Here is an 18,119-nt window from a genome sequence, read left to right as displayed (position 1 = left end):
AATTACTGCCGAGATGGGTACCGTGTTTCCTGAAATTGTGGTTATGTGGGTTGGGTTTCATCTGCCTTAGGCCCATATTGAGGTTTTCAGCAAGTTTGGATGAAATGGCTAAGTGGGGTTATTGATAATGCTTTATACCCAGTTCTGTTTCTTGACTACTTTAAGTCTGGTATCCCTGCTTTGGGCGATGGGTTACCTAGAGCCTTTGCGGTGTTAGCTTTGACTTTTGTTCTCACTTTCATGAACTATAGGGGTCTAACCATTGTGGGATGGGCTGCTGTTCTTTTAGGGATTTTCTCACTCCTTCCTTTTGTGGTTATGGGACTTGTGTCCCTTCCCAAGTTAGAGCCTTCAAGATGGCTTGTATTAAATTTAGGTGAAGTGGATTGGAATTTGTATTTGAACACCCTGTTTTGGAATATCAACTACTGGGACTCAATAAGCACACTAGCTGGAGAGGTGGATAACAGCAGTGTTTTGGGCTTGTTGTTGTATTTAAGTGTCACGAGACAAGCACGTGTTTTCAATTATAATTCACAAGCTTCAAAACGGCATCTGGTTGAAGTCGTTTTGGCCATCATTTAAGTAACACGCGTGACGAATATGTGAGCAGTTCTTTAACCAAGTTCTTAATAGCCGTTATCCACGTGTCGGTAATCTGCTCAATCTGGGTTTGCTAGTTTGTCACTGACGCAGTTATGAAGCTGGCTAACGAAGCAGATTGGGGTCATCACTGTGAATAAACTAGAGAGAGATTGAAGAGAGAGAGATTGAAGAGAGAGAGTCATAGCTTATTCTCTGAAATCTCTTTTGTTAGCTTTGTAAAAAGATTCTTCTTTGATCATCAATAAAATCTCACTGGAAAGCTTCTCCCGTGGTGTAGGTTGTGTCATTCTTGGGTTCTTTGGCTGTGTTTGTTCCAATTATAGGTTTATATTCATTGAACTTGTTTCTTGATTCTGATTAATTTTTCTTGCTAAAGATTTGATTGTTTCTGGATTCAATCATAAGTTGTGCGTATTGTATTGATCTGTTCAAGATGAAGGGCAGTGCTTGATATCGCTAAGTTAATAAGAAGGTCAAATCACTACACTAGTTGAAGCTTCCGCCATAGTTCCTGACGGTCCATTTTCATTGCAGCTCTTACGTTGTGCTGTTTTCTTGTGAAATTTCAAAAAAAGAGATGGAGAAATCGTTTTATTCTTAAGTTGTCTCCAATGTATTGATAAGGTTAGGAGTCAGTATGCATTCAGCTGTTGTATGCTTAAATCAGGCTATATGGCAATGTGGATCAATATGAATGGTTGTGTGTGGCTTTATTAAGACAATCAAATGGCTATATTTACGGCAAGATATCTAAACAATTTTTTTCGTATGAATAGAATGTTTGACAGTAAATGGAAGTAAACAGGGAATCAAGGTTTGCATCACTTTCACTTCTTAGAGCACCAGGCTACAGTAAACATTTGCAAGTTTAAGGCTGCAATCAACGAGCAGATCAACTGGCTTCAGTCTATTGTATGTTGCTGTCTCTTTGAAATTCTTTGTTCTGTATCGTTTTATCTTCTTTTTGTCTTTATATAAGTTGAGATATTACTTGTCTTTCTGGGTTTGTGTTATAGTGTAGAATGTACCACACAATGTATGCATATAAAGCCTAGCACAATGTTGCTCTCAAGAGCCCTGCCTAGTAATTACTTATAAGTCATATTTTTTCTAATTTTATCACTACTTTTACTTATGTATCAAGCGATGAATAATGTCGTAATCAGAATTTTCACAAGGGAATTGGGGAATATTACCCCCTTCAGAGTTTGAAAAGCCAGAGAACAGAAACTTTTTGTATTGTATGGTACCATGGTATGCCCCGTCTGCCTTTCTTAATGAGAAAGTAGTAGATTCTCCTTCAATTTAATTTCATTTTGTTCCAGGCCAAAATCAAAAAAATTTCTTGTCACAAGTTATACTATGTTCTTGATGAACATTCGGTGGCAGTTCAAAACATGGATCCTCATAGTTAATTTTGTCGATGGTACATGGGTGTGTCTGACATTTTTATTAGTAATTTTAATAGTCCCTTGAGAAATTCTTCTATAAACAAAAAATAATTTGTTCAAAAATCATTTTTCTACTCACAGGCAATGCTTTGTTCTTAATGAACATAAGTTGGTTGTTCAAAATGTGGATCCTCAAATCAAAATGGCAAAATTTTTTCATGAGTGATTCTTTAATTAAACTGGTGATCTTAAATTTCATTTCTTGTGTCTATAACATATGGGTGTGATAAGGAACAATTACAGCAGTGCCCAAAGAGAATACAAAATATATTCAAACACTAAATTAAAAGTCAATTTACTTATTTATTTTATTCCATCTCATTCGAATTTTATAAAACTAGTGTGTGTTGTAGCTAATCTTATTTGTCCCTTTGAAATAACTGATAATACTTTAATCACCGAATGTTTTAACAGACTCGTAACGTAACTTCCACGTTAAACAAACACGTAGTCTCAGCAGTGAACTACAACCGCATACCCGATACATATATAGAACAGTACGAAGCGGTGGAGTTAAAGCAAAGCGTTTAAGAAGTGATTTAAGCTGATGCAAGCGTAAAGTATAAGAAGAATAAAACAACCTCTTTTTACTGTAGCCAACAAAAAATTGGAGCTTTCTAGTAAGTTATTCAATTCAAAAGCTTCTGAGCTGTGCCATTTGGCTTTCGAATTTGGTCAACAAAAGTCTAACATGCTCTGTTCAAACTTATAATTTTCAAGAAGCTGTCAGCCACACCGCTCACTTCCGCTCACAAGACCGCCACTAAGAAGCTTATAGTACAGGGGAAAATGTATGAATACCTTGAAGATAGAAGCCCAATAGTAATCATACCGACAGCGAAATTTACTTGCTTCAAATGGATAAAACACACGCTTCGCCTTATAATTCAACACCCCAAGTTCACAAACCTTCGATGACCTTATATCAACACCTTCAAAATCATTCAAAAAAATAAAAATTAAAAAAAAACTGGACTTCATAAATGGAAAAAAAATGAAAATGTTAAAAAAAACTTCAAGTACCAAACATTTTGTTTGATTCAAGATATTGATTTTATCCAATCCAACCCACATGAAAGGTGAATTTTCATGGGTTTTGCTTTGTTCTTGTTGTGCACTCAAAATTTTCTCTTCTTATACACTCAAAATTTTCTCTTCTTAGGGTGCGTTTGAGATTGAGGTTGGGCAGCTGTAGTTTAAAAGCTACAGCACTAAAGTGTTTGGTAAACACTAACTGCTGTAACTTTTAAGCTATGTTGATATGAATTTTCATTTGTATAATAGAAAATCTATTATATCTTTAATAATTTCATCAAAATTATTATTTAAAATTTATATTTACTATATATTATTAACTTTTATTTAATACTTACAGTTTTTTTTCCACAACAGCTATAGCTTAAAAGCTACAACACCTCAATCCCAAACGGACCCTTATATCGGTTAAAACCATGCCAAATTTTCTCTTTTTATATTAGTTACACGTGGTGGCCAATCCACAAATAAGAGATTTTGGAATATATAGATCTTTGCCCCCATTTGTAGGTCCAATAGACAATATTGTCCCCTTGCTTAATCTTGTCCCTTTCATCAGAATATATATTCCCTACTTCTTTTTTCAATTGTCAATTTGTCACGATCAAACCTTCGAAGCAATCAACTTTTAATTAAAATTTAATGCACAAGTTTCGGCCTTCATTTTTTTTAAATTTAAAAATTAATTAAAAATGTTAAATAGTAATTAACACTTCATTATTATCAAATTAGTCTTTATTGTTTGTGCAAACAATATTACAAACTATAAGTTTGCCATTTCTTCTAAATAAGTCATCATTGTCATTTTAAGAACTACTTTTAGATCAAACAAAAGAGTGAAAATTACTATACATAAAAACCATTGTCATCAATTTTATTGTTAGGATTTGAAGTATTAGTGTTGCAATATAAGCTGAGGTAATTTTGCGTCATAGCCATTTAATGGAAAAAAAATTGAAATTCTCCTAACGAATTTGTAATAGCTATAATTTATTTTAATGATTTACCTCAACTCTAAGGCAAAACCTAACTTGAGTGATAAGAGGGCAATCTTCCTAGAGCCAAGTACATTATGTAAATTCTGAAAAACTTATTTATTATGCCCCTATTACTACTATTTGACAAAGCTTTTTCAATATACTCTAAGTCTACAGTGCTAAATGGAGTAAATAATCTCGTGACCTTTTATTATTTCAATTTAGAAACTAACAGGATTCCGTTGTTAATTAGTAAAAAATCAGGGAGCCAGATGATATTAAATGAACAAAAGAAAATGCCCAAAACCAAACACGTGTTTATTTATTTTATGATTTCGTTATTTTTTAAAAACAAAAAAATAAGCAGGAGAGTGTTGATTCATTACCAGAGTAGCCAATCTTGGCTACAATGGGAGAGGTCAAGATCCAACTACAAGGGTTCTAAGCAGTCACTATTTAAACCTTGCGTCAGGGTCTCAAATGCAGATCATTAAGTAGTTGCAACAAGTAAACCCATGATCTCTTATTTATAATTGTGTTGTGGATGCTAGTAATAAGTGGCCAAAAGCTGCTTATCATTTGTCGTTTTGGGGTGATTATAGATGGTAGTGTCAATTTAACATGTAGAAATATGCAAACATTAGTAGCTTAAAGTATCAAATAAGTTAGATCTCAGTAGATTGCAGCACTATCTCACGGTGTGCAACTATGTATTTCAAGTTGGGGAATTGTGGATCTAGCAATTGTTGCCACATGCAGATTCCTGTTAGAACCAGCAGCGTAAAGATATTCTACAGTGGTTCTAATATTCTTTTATTTAAAGATAGTTCATCCAGACAATGATTCATACTTGATAAGTCAATATATCTGCTGCAACAAACTCTCATAAATAAAATCCTTTTGGAGTCTAGAGCATTTATCATAAGATTAGAACATAGCTTTCACAATGTGCTGGTTTATTGTGAAATTTCAAAAAAGAGATGGAGAAATAGTTTTCTTCTTAAGTTTTTGCCAAATGTATTGATAAGGTTAGGAGTTGGTATACATGCAGATGTTGTATGCATAAAGCATGCTGTGTGACAGTGGATCAATATGAATGGTTATTTGTGACTTTATTATGACAGTCAAACGACTATATTTATAGCAAGATATCTAAACAATTTTTTGTATTACTAGAATGTTTGACAGTAAATGGAAGTCAAAAGGAAATTAGGTCTCTTATCATTTTCACTTCTTAGAGCACTAGCGTACAGTAACTATTTGTAAGTTTAAGGCTGCAATCAGTGAGCAGATCAAGTGGCTTCAGTCTATCGTATGTTGCTGTCTCTTTGAAATTCTTTTTTCTATATCATTTTATCTTCTTTTTGTCTTTATATCAGTTGAGTTATTACTTGTCTTTCTGGGTTTGTGTTATAGTGTGGAATTCAACGTGCTCTATGTACCACACCATGTATGCATATAATGCTTAGGACAATTTTGCTCTCAAGAACCCTACCTAGCCATTACTTAGGACTCATATTTTTCTTAACTTTCTCGCTACTTTGATTGTGTCAAGAATTGAATAATGTCGTAATCAGAATTTTCAAGGGGGAATTCGGGAATATTGGCCCCTTCAGAGTTTGAAAAACCAGAGAATAAAGACTCTTTGTATTGTATGGTACCATGGTATGCTCCGTATGCCTTTCTTTATGAGAAAGTGGCAGATTCTCATCTAATTTAATTTCTTTTTATTTCGGACCAAAATCATAAAATTTTCTACTCACAAGGCATACTCTGTTCTTGATGAACATTAGGTGGCAATTCAAAGCATGGATCCTTAAAGTCAATTGTGTCGATGATATGTGGGTGTGTTCTACATTGTTATTCATAATGTTATTCATAATATTAGTAGTCCCTTAAGAAATTCTTTTATCAACAAAAATAATTTGTCCAAAAATAGTTTTTCTACTTGTTTTTTATGAACATTAGTGATTCTTGATGAACATTAGCTTGCAGTTCAAAATATGGATCCTCAAAGTAAAAAAGTAAAATGGTAAAATTTTTTCATGAGTAATTCTTTAACTAAATAGGTGACATTAGATTTCATTTCTTGTATTGATGATATATAGGGAACAATTGTAGTAGTGCCGGAAGAGAACACAAAATACAGTCAACCATAAAAAATAAAAGCCAATTTTGTATTTATTTTTTTATTTTATTCTATATTACTCGAATTTTATAATATTAGTGGGTTTATTGCAACCAATCTTATTTGTCCCCTTAAAATAACTAATAATGCTCTATCACCGAATGTTTAGCAGACTCGTAATGTCGTAACGTAACTGTCGCGTCAAACCAACACGTAGCCTCAGCCGTGAACTACAACCGCATAACCATTACATGTGTAGAAGAGTACACAGAGAGCGATGCAGTTAAAGCAAGCGATTAAGAAGTGATTGAGGCTGATGCAAGCGTAACATATAAGAAGCATAAAACAACATACTTTTACTGTAGCCAACAAAAAATAGAGCTTTCTAGTAAGTTATTGTATTCAAAAGCTTTTGGGCCGTGCCCTTCGGCTTTTGAATTTGGTCCACAAAAGTCTAACATGCTCTGTTCTAGCTTTTTAAAAAATTCTCTACTATTTTTCGAATCTTCGGCTAATTTTTAAAATCTTTTTTGAGGTTTCGACTTGTTATAAATGACGAGAATTCATTTATTTATAAAAAAACTCCCTACCGTCATTTAATTTTTACAATGACCAGTGCAAAAACAATATTGTCCCAAGCGCAACCACCACGTTTCTTCGTCAAACTCGGATCTAAACAGAAACCCACTTCGAAACTTCTACCAATGGCGGCAGACTACACCAAAATGCAGCGTATAGTCCTCTTAATCGACCTGAATCCTCTCCTTCATCTCCAAGACCAAGAGCCATACATGATTACTCTTTTAGTTGCAGTGAAAACCTTAATCTCATTCCCGCCTCTCCGTTCCTCTCTTTTCTCTTTCAAATCCTTCTTCTCCTCCCTCTCCCCACTTCTCTTTTAAAGATCCCCTTCCCTTCTATCTCTCTATCCTTTGACCGTCCCGATTCCACCTTCCAATCTCTCCAATCTCTACTCCTCAACCCAGCTCTAAAACACAATTTTTCCAAAGCTTCGTCGTTTTTGCCGCGGGGGTTAAATGTTGCCCCGTCCATGCGTAAGCTCGTTCACGACTGCGCGTGGGACCCGGTCATTTGTTGTGATTCGGTTAATGACGGTAAGATTCTCGATGGGTATGCTTGTATAAAGTTGAGTTTAGTGGTTTTGTTTTCTCCAATTGTCGAGTCTATGAAGTTTTTGAGTGAATTCTTGGATGTCGATGTGAGTGATGAGTGTTTGACCAATGTGGGATCGTTTAAGAGTAAGTTCAGCGCGTTGTTTGAGAGTGTAAACGATGCGTATTGTAGTAAGAACATTCATTTTAGTTGGGTTAACATTAAATGTAATCTAGGATTGGAATTAGAGTCTAGTAGTGATGCTAGTGTCAATGACTTTGGAGAGAAATTGGGTTTTTTTGAGTGTGGGATTAGGGATATGGGTTGGGGGTTTTGCTCTAGCGATTCACTTGTTTTGGGTTCTTCTCTTGTTCATTTTGGGTTGATTTATCCGATAATCGGGGTTTCTTCATGTTTGTTTGGTAGTAATAACAATTATTGTAAAGCAACGTTGAGTCTTGAGATATTAGATGTTAGTGGGAAGCCTTTAGAATGCAAGTGTTGTGAACTTAAGTTGTTCAATATGGGGAAGAATAGATTTTGGGGACTATTTGGCGATGGAATCATTAAACTTCGTGTTACAGCAGTGTATAGCTGTAAGGAAGCTGTAAAATTTGAGGGGATGTTAATGCATCCCATTCTTGTTCCTGAAAGCACTGTGATAAAATTAGAAGAAGTCTACTTTGCCAGAGAATGCAATAACTCATAAAAGTTGAAATTTTTGAAGTGTTGGATGAAACAGATTGAGAAATCTAGCTATTGTTCTCAAGGAAACGAAAGTTGCAAAAGATTTGTTTTATTGCGAAATGTCAACAATGCCCACAATTGCCCAAACGGCAACCAAGCGGAGCAAAAACGTAGGGGGTTTTTTACAAATAAATGGATTCTCGCCATCTACTTACAACAAGCCCAAACCTCAGCGGAGGTTTTTAAAAATTACCCATTTTTCTTCAAAAAAAAAAATTCTCTGCTATTACCTTACCCGACAATACAATCCAAGTAGCTGGCAGCCACACCGCACACTTCCACTATCATCTACTCCTTTCAAACTTATAATTTTCTTTTTTCTTTTTTCTTTTTTTATTTTCTGGAAAGAGCTTTTTGTCAAAAATTATTCATTATTCATGCCTTTTTATTTTTCGCTTTTTGTCAAAAATTATTCATGCCTTTTTATTTTTCTCGATCACACTTTTTTTTTCCACCTCCATGAGCTAAGCCATCGTTGCTTTTTGAAAGAAACAGTATGGAAGCTATCAAGAAACAGGCAATCAAGCTCCGAGAACAAGTCGCCAAGCAGCAGCAAGTCCGTTTCTTTTCTTTTTTCAAAAATTATATTTAGACTTTTAGTTAGTGAAATTTCTCGATTTTATTTATTTTTATTAGTTTTTTATGATTTGTACAGGCAGTATTGAAGCATCTGCTCCATCTTGGTATTGAAAATATTGCGGTTCATGAAGCTGAAATTGAGTGTCACCAACAACTTTAAAATCTATACAATTCCACCAGGGCAGCTAAGGCACCATCCTCCTTTAGCTAATAATAAGACTCTGTTTGATATTGATTTATTGTGGCTTTTGGTAATTAGTTATGATTTTTAAATAATAATTTTGTCAAATATGGTACAAACAACTGTATTTTCTAGACTGAAGTTGCAAGTATTTACCAAACGGAGCTTAATGTATGTTGATAATTATGATGGTTTCTATGGTTTTATCTGAACAATAATTTGGAATATATGCTCTGTAGCACAGCATTTTCAGAGGAATATTGTCCGTGGCGTTGAAGGGTTTGTTGCAGTAAGCTTGAAACAAATGGAAATAGGTTGTTTGTTTGCTCTTGCTCTCGTTATAATATTTGATTTTTTTTTTATTTTCTTGACTGGTTCTTGTGTACAATATTTTTGTATTCAAATATTGTAGCAAGAAAGTTGGCTGAAGATTGTTGCAAGTATGGAGCGGAGAATCAAAGTGACAATTCTTGCGCTGCAAGAGCTGCTCTTCAATTTGGCACTTCACATGATTTGATGGAAAATGAGAGGGAAACTTTGCTTGGGATTCTTCATGATCAGGTTAGTTCATCCCTAACTAGAAAATAATTCAAATATAGAAAATTTCATGTAAATTACTACTGAAACTATTATCTTCTCATAAGGAAACTTAGTTCTAAGATATTGAATAAAAGAATTCATTTTAAAGTTACAACTTGAAATATTTAATGTTTTATATTGAAATCATTGCTAGTGACATCCATGACTTAATAATTTTATTGGTTCAAATGTTGAAGAGACCTTGTGACTTCTTGCATCACTAGCAAAGACTAGCATGTGACAAGTTATTGGCTGTGAGTTCTCTCAATTGACTCCAAGCATTTTCGATAAAGACACTTGCATCTATAGTAAAATCAAATCCATGAGACTGAAGGATGCATGTGGAAGTCTTACAGCCCTAATTTAGATATTTGCATAGGTTTATTTCTATTTTAACCTTAAATACAGAAGAGAAGAACACTAACCTAATATGAATCATCCTAAGACCCAAAATTGCATAAATTATCCTTATATATATCCTTGAAGTAGGCCCAAATTCCATGATTATGTTGGAGGAACTTTTTAATTGAGGTTTCGCTCTTTCTTTTCATTTTTCTAACTATGTTACAGGTTTTTGGACATGTAGGTATATGAGCCACTACGGGCGTTAATCAACGGAGCACCTTTGGAAGATGCTCGACACCTGACTCATCGTTATGACAAACTTCGACATGAAGTTGAAGCCCAGGCAAGCTTTGAGGTAACATATGCATGTATAAGGCAAGATGAGAATTATGTTAGATTTATATTGAATATTTTCACCAGGCAGCTGAAGTATTTAGGCACCGATCAAAGATAAGGAAATCTGATATATCAGCAGAGAGTGCTGTGAAGCTTCGAAATGCAGAAGCAAGATTGACCGAGCTTAAATCTACAATAATGGCTCTTGGTAGAGAAGCGACAGCTGCCATGCTGTCAGTTGAATCACAGCAGCAACAGATGACATATCAAAGACTTTTTGCTATGGTATATATGTTAATACTTTCTTGTGTGTGCCTATGCAGGTGTTGACATTCTGCCTCTTATCTTCATGTTATTGTCAACTTTTAGTACTATCATACTGATTTCTGTTGTCTTGTAATAACATGATGCATGTCCAGCAAAAGTCAAGTCACATGTTATTTTTTATTTAAGCCAAAGTTGCATTTGTCCTTTTTCCGGCCACTTCATGATTGCATGTTGGTCCAAGTGTCATTTGTTTGAGCTGCTACTTTGGCTTAATTAAAAGACTACACGTGGTTTGTCTTTCGTTGGATGCATCATATTTTAACACTCTTCCTTATGCATATTCCAATCAAGTCTCCTAGAAGCTAAAATCTTCACGCCCAAAGTTGATTGACGTAACTTTTAAATAAATTAAAATATGCAAATGCTAAAATATAGGAAATCTTAACATTGTAATTAGAAACTTTTTAATATGTCCTCTATTTTAATGTTTGCATAATTTATTGAATAATTTTTCAATGCTTTTAACATTTCAATAGCAGGAACTAACATGTCTATAGAAAAAAATTCACAAATTAAACTTAATTTTTTATGCAAGATGGCCTGTTATTATTCTATTATAATTTTATTTGAATTTTAATAGCTGATTTAGATGTTGCTTGAAAGTCAAACAGTTGCTCGCTTAGTTTTACTGCAACCCAAATAAATCAGGGGAGTGATTAAAACTCATCCTGCAAATGTAATATGTTTACATCCCTTGATCAATACAAGGACAATCACTTTGGTTTGAGTGGCTTTCTTCCGCTTCTAAAAGCCTATCTTTCCAACAATGTTGAATTAAGTCAACACTTGTTCGAAATGCTACAATAACGAAATAACGAATGGTAGTTCTAAACAATCTGATTGGGGTTTGTTATGTCTTAAATTGTGCTTCTTGTCAAGATTTATGTCAAGTGTATTTCTTTCTTTACTTTCTCCTTTAGCTAGTGGTTTTATTGTTGTTTTCCTGGTCTCAGGCCTTTGCAGGTAGATGCTGAGAAAACATATCATCAACACGTTATTGCTATTTTAGAGAAGTTGTATGCGGAGGTTTGGAACTGTGCATTTTAACTTGCTTGTCCGCATCTATCTATTCCTTGGAGTGTTCTCTTCTTGTTTACTGCTGATAATATTGCATTTATCATTTTCGTCTCACTTATGCAAAAGAATAATTGTGACTTTTTATTCTCTTCCAACCCTTGCTACTTGAATTAGATGATCCTAGAGGAGCAATCAAATGAGTCCTCCTCGCAACATGTGACTTTGGAAATGGATGTAAATGCCTCATGTGTCTATCAGAATACTGATTCAAATGGAGCTGATTTGCAAACGCATATTAATCAGAATGACGTCTACTTTATAGCGAAAGTAAGGCTTCTGCTCTCTTGCATAGGTGAAAGTCCCTCTAGTGCCCTCCTCCTGGAAAATCTTAAGAAATAAGATGCGCAAAAAATTGAATGCTGTCTTTTAATTATTTTTTAAATTTTTTTGAAAAGAAATTTGTTGTATTTTACCATGAAAGTTGTTAATTTACTGAATTACAAACTTATCAATTAATTTGATGTTGCACAGTCTTTTGCTTAACATATTGCATTCTTATTTTAATTTTGGAGCAATAAAATTTTTTTCTACCATCTGGTCAAGTATTTGTATTATTGCAAAACATCTACAGAAGTAGTGATTAGTCTTGAAAGTGGAAGATGTCTGTCTGTATCCTTTCATCCCAGATAAATTGTCATATAATTGTGGGACAAATTGTAATTATTTTTTAAAATTTATTAGTTAACACCTTGAAAATTCTTTTCCCCCAAATAAAATTGCTCTAAAAGTGTCCAAATGTGGTGCTGAGGAAGTCATTCTTAGGAAGCTTTGTTTAGGAGAATAGGACTTTTAAGCATGAGGTTTAGCAAACACTAATGAATTAAAAAAGAGATAGTTGTCGGATGAGCTAGATAGAATGCATGGGCTAGAAGTATCATGTGTCTTTACTATCAATATCTCAGCAACATCAAAGCTGAGTTAGGCATGCCAAAGAAAGACAAACCACTGAAAGTTGTGTAGCCACTCACGATGTAGTAGGTGATGTAAAGTCTTGATATTGCTTATAGATACAAGACTGATAGCTCAACATCCCTCTTTTTGAGATTTTCTCTTAAGTTAGATGGGCCTTTTTATGATTATGTCTGAATTATGATTCTCCTTACTTGGTTTACCTAGAAAAACTATGTTTATATGGATGTGACTTGGGGCCAATCTATGTATTTGATGATAAATCTGGCCGAGAAAGCTTATATTGCTAGGCAGAGGAAATTGACTGACCATAAGCTCTCATGTTAAATCCATCACTCAAAAGATGTCAGACACTTGTAATCCTCATTATCTATGACTTTCTTGTGCATAGGCCATGTTTTGTGGAGAGCAGTCAAAATTTCGGATTTAAAATCTGATCCATAATTTGAATAACTACCTAAAGTTATACAGAATTTATTGGACTTTGATAGCTCTTGGTAACCCAATCGTCATGATATCATATAGTACATATTAATGTCGTAGTAAAAATGGAATTTTGTTTCTAATATATCTTTGTTGGCCATGATCATAGTGGTTACAATGAACGCTGCTGCTACTGTTGCTGCTTTTGTTATGCTTTTTTTAAGATTAAGTTCTATTTATCCCATTATCTTGCAGGTTATACATCCATTTGATGCTCAAGCAAATGGAGAGCTAAGTCTTTCAATTGATGATTATGTTGTGGTTCGCCAGGTACTTTCCCCTCTAAATAACAACACATAGATTTTTCTACTATGCTATTGACTTGTCCTTCTAACTTATGATATGTGGAATTTAGAACTAATGCTTATACTTATTTGATGTTCAAAGCACATGGCATTTTGTTCTTAAAATTTTGATTGAAAAGCAATGAGTTAACAACTGATGGTTGGTTTTCTTTCTTCCTACCATATATTCCCTTTTACATTGATGTGCAAATCAGAATATAGTAGGGTTGCTAGCTCAGTTCTAAACCACCCAGTTTACCCTTATAGACGTGTGAATTTATATCTTGTTATGCTTCCATAGTTATGCTGTTATTTCAGTGATCACAACTAATTCACTCCTCCTACGTAAAAGAATTAGTTTTCCCCTTAGGTCTTTGAACGGTCAACTTTTGTTTAATTCATTGTTTTAGACTTTTAGTTATAACTTCTCAAGGTGGCTCCTACTGGATGGTCGGAAGGTGAATGCAAGGGCCAAGCTGGTTGGTTTCCCTCGGCATGCGTAGAAAGACAAGAAAAAGCCCCAGCTAGCAAGATATCAGAAGCAAACTCACCCGAATGTGATGCGACTTCTTAATGAACTCTTGCCAAGTATCTATATGTTCTTTTTCTTGTATTATATTGCTATTTTAGCTTATAGAACGATTGCAACAATTGATAAGTGGTTTGATTGCTTCTCTTAATGAAATCTTACTAAGCTCCAAGTAATATGTGCGATCATATGCATTTTAATATTTGTATTTATCTCTAAGTTGAGGAGAATATCTGTAGTAACAACTGTGTTTCCAAATTGCCTTAAAAAAAAATACACATCATGTTTAGCAACAAATTTTTACTGTTGTTTCTTCCCAGTTTTAATTAACTTTCTCCCTGACTTGAATGTTATATTAGTAGCTTGATGAGAAAGTAACTCAAATCAATCAAACTACCTTGATGCAAGAGATTGAATTTAGAATTTCTCTTTGTGAAACTTTCCAATCATAATGTTATGAAATCTGTGCGCATGAACTTGTTAATTTCTAGTTGCATTTGGAGTATGTATGATATAATCTGAATCAATTGTATAATGTTCTTCATCTTCCACTTGAAGGTAATGAAACTTCTAACTAATGAAATTTTCTAGTCTTAAAATTATGAAATATGTGGGATTGGCTTAGAAATTTTTGGTAACATCTCGAGAATCTATGGTATAATTTGAATTCATTAGCATAATCTTCATCTTCATTGATTTGTAAATTATGAAACTAATATATAAAAAACTAATGTTAGATCCTAATTATCTTTAGTTCTTAAAATTGTTGAGGAGATATGAAATTTTGGTGGGTGGATTTGAGAGTTTTAGATTTGAAAATATTGCTTCATCTCTACTTTGATGTTGTTGTGCCCCTTGTTGTGGCGAGGCATTAATCTTCCTGAATTTTTTGTCAAGCTTCAACTTTATTATATATATACCTTTCTTGATAAAATGTCTGGGTCCATCGCTGGATTTGGTGTTAATGTTGCTAGTGAAGAAGATGATGATAGCCCATAATCATTATTTTTTAAAGTAAAATAGGCGATCAAGTGCATCTAGGTGTTTCATTTCTTGTGTATGATAATAAAACTATTCTAAATGAATGTTATAGAGTGGCTGGTTTTAACATTGGAGATGGTTCTCTTATTTAAGTATGCTGCACAGTATAGGGAAGTATAAGTTATGGTGGATAGATATGGGTTTGGAAGTGTAGAGTCAAATGTGAAGTGCTTGGAAGTTGGAAGCTATATAGCGCTAAATACTACTACAATTTTAATAAAAAATAAAAATAAATTTATTTCCTAAGCAAACTTGATTAGAATTTAAAGAATCGTAATTAAATTGCTAATTAATTTCAATGACAATATCTTGTTGTAATAAGATTGTCTACAATAAAATAATAACATGAAGTTATCCACATTTCAACAAAGTAAAACCATCTACGTCGCCAATAAGAATTTACATATAAAACAATAATAATTCCGAATATCACAATTACGTACGATGTTGTAAATGTGATAAAGAAACTGTCCATGTCAATTAAATTATCATCTCGTTCATTGCCAATTGAACCCTCCGGCGTAGTTGCTGGTGATCTGCAAATGGGCAATGGCAGTCCACAAAGAAAAGTATTTCCCTCATAGCTACGCTCGTTGAAGGTTGCAAATTGTGCTTTCCGTTCTGGAATTTCGCCTGATAAGTTATTGTATGCCACACTGAAAACAGCTAATGTATTTAACTCCACAAGCTGATGAGGGATTTTCCCATTCAATTTGTTGTAGGAAAGATCCAAACTTTCGACATGCTTCAAGTTTGAAAATGTTGATGGGATCGATCCTGTCAAGTTGTTGTGCGATAGATTCAATGCTTGAATCCTTGTCAAATTTCCAATTTGAGGAGGAATATGATCGATTAGCTTGTTGCAAGAAAGATCAAGTCCTGATAGGAGGCTAAGCACTTTTCCTTGGTAAATGTACGCAATGTTCTTTGTTGTGAACTCAAAAATTTCATGGATTTTCTTTTCTACACCTCCCTGAGGGCCTTCGATGAAAACAAATATTTCAAATTGCTCATCAGGACTAGAACTATTGTTGTAACTTTCATGAAGTGTGGTGTTATCAAAGCAAGGAGGAATAAGACCATGAAGATTATTATTAGAAAGATCTAACAATTGTAGTTGGTTCAATTTGCACAATTGAACTGGCACTTCACCTTCAAGATTATTGTGAGCCAAGATAAGGTGGCTTAACCGAGAAAGCCCATCAACCCAATCCGGAATGCTGCCATTCAAGCAGTTATAACTAAGATCTAATGTCACAAGGGAAGAGCAATTAAAGAATGTACCTCTTTTTAGCTGTCCGTGTAACATATTTTTTGAAAGATGAACTTGTTTGATAGAGAGAGGATGGAAACAAGATGGTAAACTTCCAGATATGTTGTTGTCTGAAATGTCCAAAATCTGAAGCGATTCAAGCTGACAAAACTCCACTGGAATAGGACCTTCAAGATGATTATTGGGCATTATAATATATTGTAACCATGTGAGATTACCCAACCATCGTGGAATCTTACCCGAAAGACTATTATTGTTAAGATACAATCCTTCTAGTGAGGAGCATTTAGACAAACTTTGTGGGATCTCTCCTACGAAGTGATTGCTTTCCAATTGTAACCATTTCAAGTTTGTCAGGTTGAAGTTTCTGGAGAACATATGACCTTCTAAGCTGTTGTTTGACAACGCAAGAGACTCTAAGTTGACGCAACCCACGGCCAAGTGCTTAGGGATTTCACCAGTCAATTGGTTGTTGGATAAGTCCAGAAATTGGAGGAATTTCATATTACCAAATGAAGAGGGAATGCAACCGTCTAAAGCATTCATGGCAATGTTTAAAGAAAATAAACCCGGTAAAACATCTCCAATTTCTACTGGAATGTGGCCTCTGATGTTGTTGTTGGATATATCCAACAGTCTTAACCGCTTGTGTGAATGAATTGGCAACCGGAAAGGTCCTGCAAGAGAATCATTAACCAAAAAAATATATTCTAAGTTTGTGTTGTTTTCCAACAACCAATTTGGAAATTCTCCATTCATCTTTATGTTTGAGAGACGAACATCCTCCAGGTCATGTTGATGGTAAAGGAATTTGGGGAATGTGACACCATCTCCATAACCGGAAGTCAATGAGAGAGATTGTAATTGGAAGTTTGGGGCGGTCAAAGAATGTGACTCAGTTATTTCTGCATTTATTTCGTTGTTGTAAGCATAGAAAATCTTGAGTCTTGAGTGATTGAAAAGTGGTTCAAGTGAAATTGGGATCCGAAAGTGATTGTCTGAAAGCCTCAGCTCTTCAATGGATGTCAAATGAACGAGGGGAGATGAGGAGATGCTTCCAGTAAGTTGATTGGAAGAAACATCTAATATTCGGAGGGATGTCATATTTGCCAAGCACCAAGGCAAGCTACCTCTTAAATCATTATTATCAATGTACAACTCTTGCAGATGCACCAATGAACAGAGGCCTGAAAATTTATTAAATTCATCAATTATTAATACAATATAAAAATTAATGAATGCGTATTGTTCTTTTATAATTCATTTGTGTAATTAAATATTTAATTGAAAATTAATATTATAGATTAAGAAGGGAGGGTGGGAGCATCTGATTAACCTCGATCAAGAATCCTGCTGCTGTTAGTGCTGAGAGTAAAATCTGACAGTGATAAGTACTTAAGAGATGGCGTCGATTCACCGATGATTTGAAGAAAGCTGGTGTTGAGCGCAATGCGCGCGAACCTCATGTCAAAATGTTCCAAACTCTTGAAATGAGGAAAACCTAGCAGAAACATTAAACAATAAAATAAATAAAAATGTTGAACACGTAGGACACCATTGAGTGAGTTCACAATCAACGCTTTTCTTTTACCTTGACCGCGTACGACACCATTGACTTCACAAAAAGACATCGACAGATTTTTTAACGAAGGGAATATTGATGCAATGCTTTGCAGAAGGCTTATATGGAGAGAGGAAGATTCCAATGTCAAATATTCCAAGTTGGTGAAATTGTGCAACTCTGTTTAGAATTAGAAGGAAGGAGCAACGAATTTAGCTTTATTAATAATACGAAAAAATTAATTAATTAACAATTTATTTATAAATTTGGCCACATCTGTACCTTTTAATTGTTTACCTTGAGGAACCACAAGATTGTCGATTTCATTGTATCTCATATCCAACACTTCTAAGTCGTTAAAGGAATCAAATTCTGCAAACACGCCCAGACTTAAGACTTAAAAACAGAGTTAATTAATTAATTAATTTAAAGAAATTAAAACATCATGAGAATTTCGTCCAAACCAAGCCAAATAGTATTAATTAATTAATTAATTAATTGACAAAGTAAATAAAAGTGTGTTTAAATTAGCATGTAATTCATTCAAACTTATCAAAT

At 34.2% G+C, this 18,119-nt stretch overlaps 3 protein-coding genes across 7 annotated transcripts; 1 reads left to right on the top strand and 2 right to left on the bottom strand.

The window, feature by feature from the left end:
• Nucleotides 1-6,796: 6,796 nt before the first annotated feature.
• LOC18040685 (SH3 domain-containing protein 1) lies at nt 6,797-13,858 on the top strand. Of its 4 annotated transcripts, XM_024183110.1 has the most exons (10): nt 8,489-8,613; nt 8,713-8,887; nt 9,062-9,131; nt 9,230-9,378; nt 9,983-10,096; nt 10,162-10,362; nt 11,368-11,430; nt 11,596-11,748; nt 13,069-13,143; nt 13,591-13,858. In XM_024183110.1, the coding sequence occupies exons 2-10, from the start codon at nt 8,762-8,764 to the stop codon at nt 13,729-13,731; spliced, it is 1,092 nt and encodes a 363-aa protein (XP_024038878.1). In that variant the 5' UTR covers nt 8,489-8,613; nt 8,713-8,761; the 3' UTR covers nt 13,732-13,858. The 4 variants fall into 4 exon arrangements, with proteins under 4 accessions (XP_024038880.1, XP_024038879.1, XP_024038878.1 ...); XM_024183112.1 differs by lacking the exons at nt 8,713-8,887; nt 9,062-9,131 and adding an exon at nt 6,797-7,312 and having other exon boundaries at nt 8,553-8,613; XM_024183111.1 differs by lacking the exons at nt 8,713-8,887; nt 9,062-9,131 and adding an exon at nt 6,797-7,312 and having other exon boundaries at nt 8,547-8,613.
• Nucleotides 13,859-15,078: 1,220 nt separating this feature from the next.
• LOC18041112 (LRR receptor-like serine/threonine-protein kinase GSO1) lies at nt 15,079-17,104 on the bottom strand. The gene is made up of 2 exons (XM_024183734.1): nt 15,196-17,104; nt 15,079-15,107 (listed from the first exon to the last, which is right to left on the bottom strand). The coding sequence occupies exons 1-2, from the start codon at nt 17,102-17,104 to the stop codon at nt 15,079-15,081; spliced, it is 1,938 nt and encodes a 645-aa protein (XP_024039502.1).
• Nucleotides 17,105-17,320: 216 nt separating this feature from the next.
• On the bottom strand, nt 17,321-17,926 carry LOC112097735. Of its 2 annotated transcripts, none has more exons than XM_024183131.1 (3): nt 17,844-17,926; nt 17,592-17,741; nt 17,321-17,501 (listed from the first exon to the last, which is right to left on the bottom strand). In XM_024183131.1, exons 1-3 carry the CDS (start codon nt 17,896-17,898, stop codon nt 17,332-17,334), a joined length of 375 nt encoding a protein of 124 aa, XP_024038899.1. In that variant the 5' UTR covers nt 17,899-17,926; the 3' UTR covers nt 17,321-17,331. The 2 variants fall into 2 exon arrangements, with proteins under 2 accessions (XP_024038899.1, XP_024038900.1); XM_024183132.1 differs by having other exon boundaries at nt 17,859-17,926.
• Nucleotides 17,927-18,119: the final 193 nt, after the last annotated feature.

This window comes from Citrus clementina, unplaced genomic scaffold (genome assembly GCF_000493195.1).
Source record: "Citrus clementina cultivar Clemenules unplaced genomic scaffold, Citrus_clementina_v1.0 scaffold_5, whole genome shotgun sequence".
In the NCBI taxonomy this organism is placed as follows: domain Eukaryota; kingdom Viridiplantae; phylum Streptophyta; class Magnoliopsida; order Sapindales; family Rutaceae; genus Citrus; species Citrus x clementina.
Note: the sequence above shows the minus strand (reverse complement) of the source record. Positions and strands in the feature narration are given on the sequence as shown.

Coding starts and splice junctions, on each gene's coding strand:
- LOC18040685 (XM_024183110.1), top strand. CDS start 8,762: ATGAAGCTGAAATTGAGTGTCACCAACAACTTTAAAATCTATACAATT. Junction 8,888..9,061: donor TTGATTTATTGTGGCTTTTG/GTAATTAGTTAT, acceptor TCTGTAGCACAG/CATTTTCAGAGGAATATTGT. Junction 9,379..9,982: donor TTGGGATTCTTCATGATCAG/GTTAGTTCATCC, acceptor TTGGACATGTAG/GTATATGAGCCACTACGGGC.
- LOC18041112 (XM_024183734.1), bottom strand. CDS start 17,104: ATGACATCCCTCCGAATATTAGATGTTTCTTCCAATCAACTTACTGGA. Junction 15,108..15,195: donor TAATTTAATTGACATGGACA/GTTTCTTTATCA, acceptor TTGGCGACGTAG/ATGGTTTTACTTTGTTGAAA.
- LOC112097735 (XM_024183131.1), bottom strand. CDS start 17,898: ATGAGATACAATGAAATCGACAATCTTGTGGTTCCTCAAGGTAAACAA. Junction 17,742..17,843: donor TCAAGGTAAACAATTAAAAG/GTACAGATGTGG, acceptor AATTCTAAACAG/AGTTGCACAATTTCACCAAC. Junction 17,502..17,591: donor TGGTGTCGTACGCGGTCAAG/GTAAAAGAAAAG, acceptor TGTTTCTGCTAG/GTTTTCCTCATTTCAAGAGT.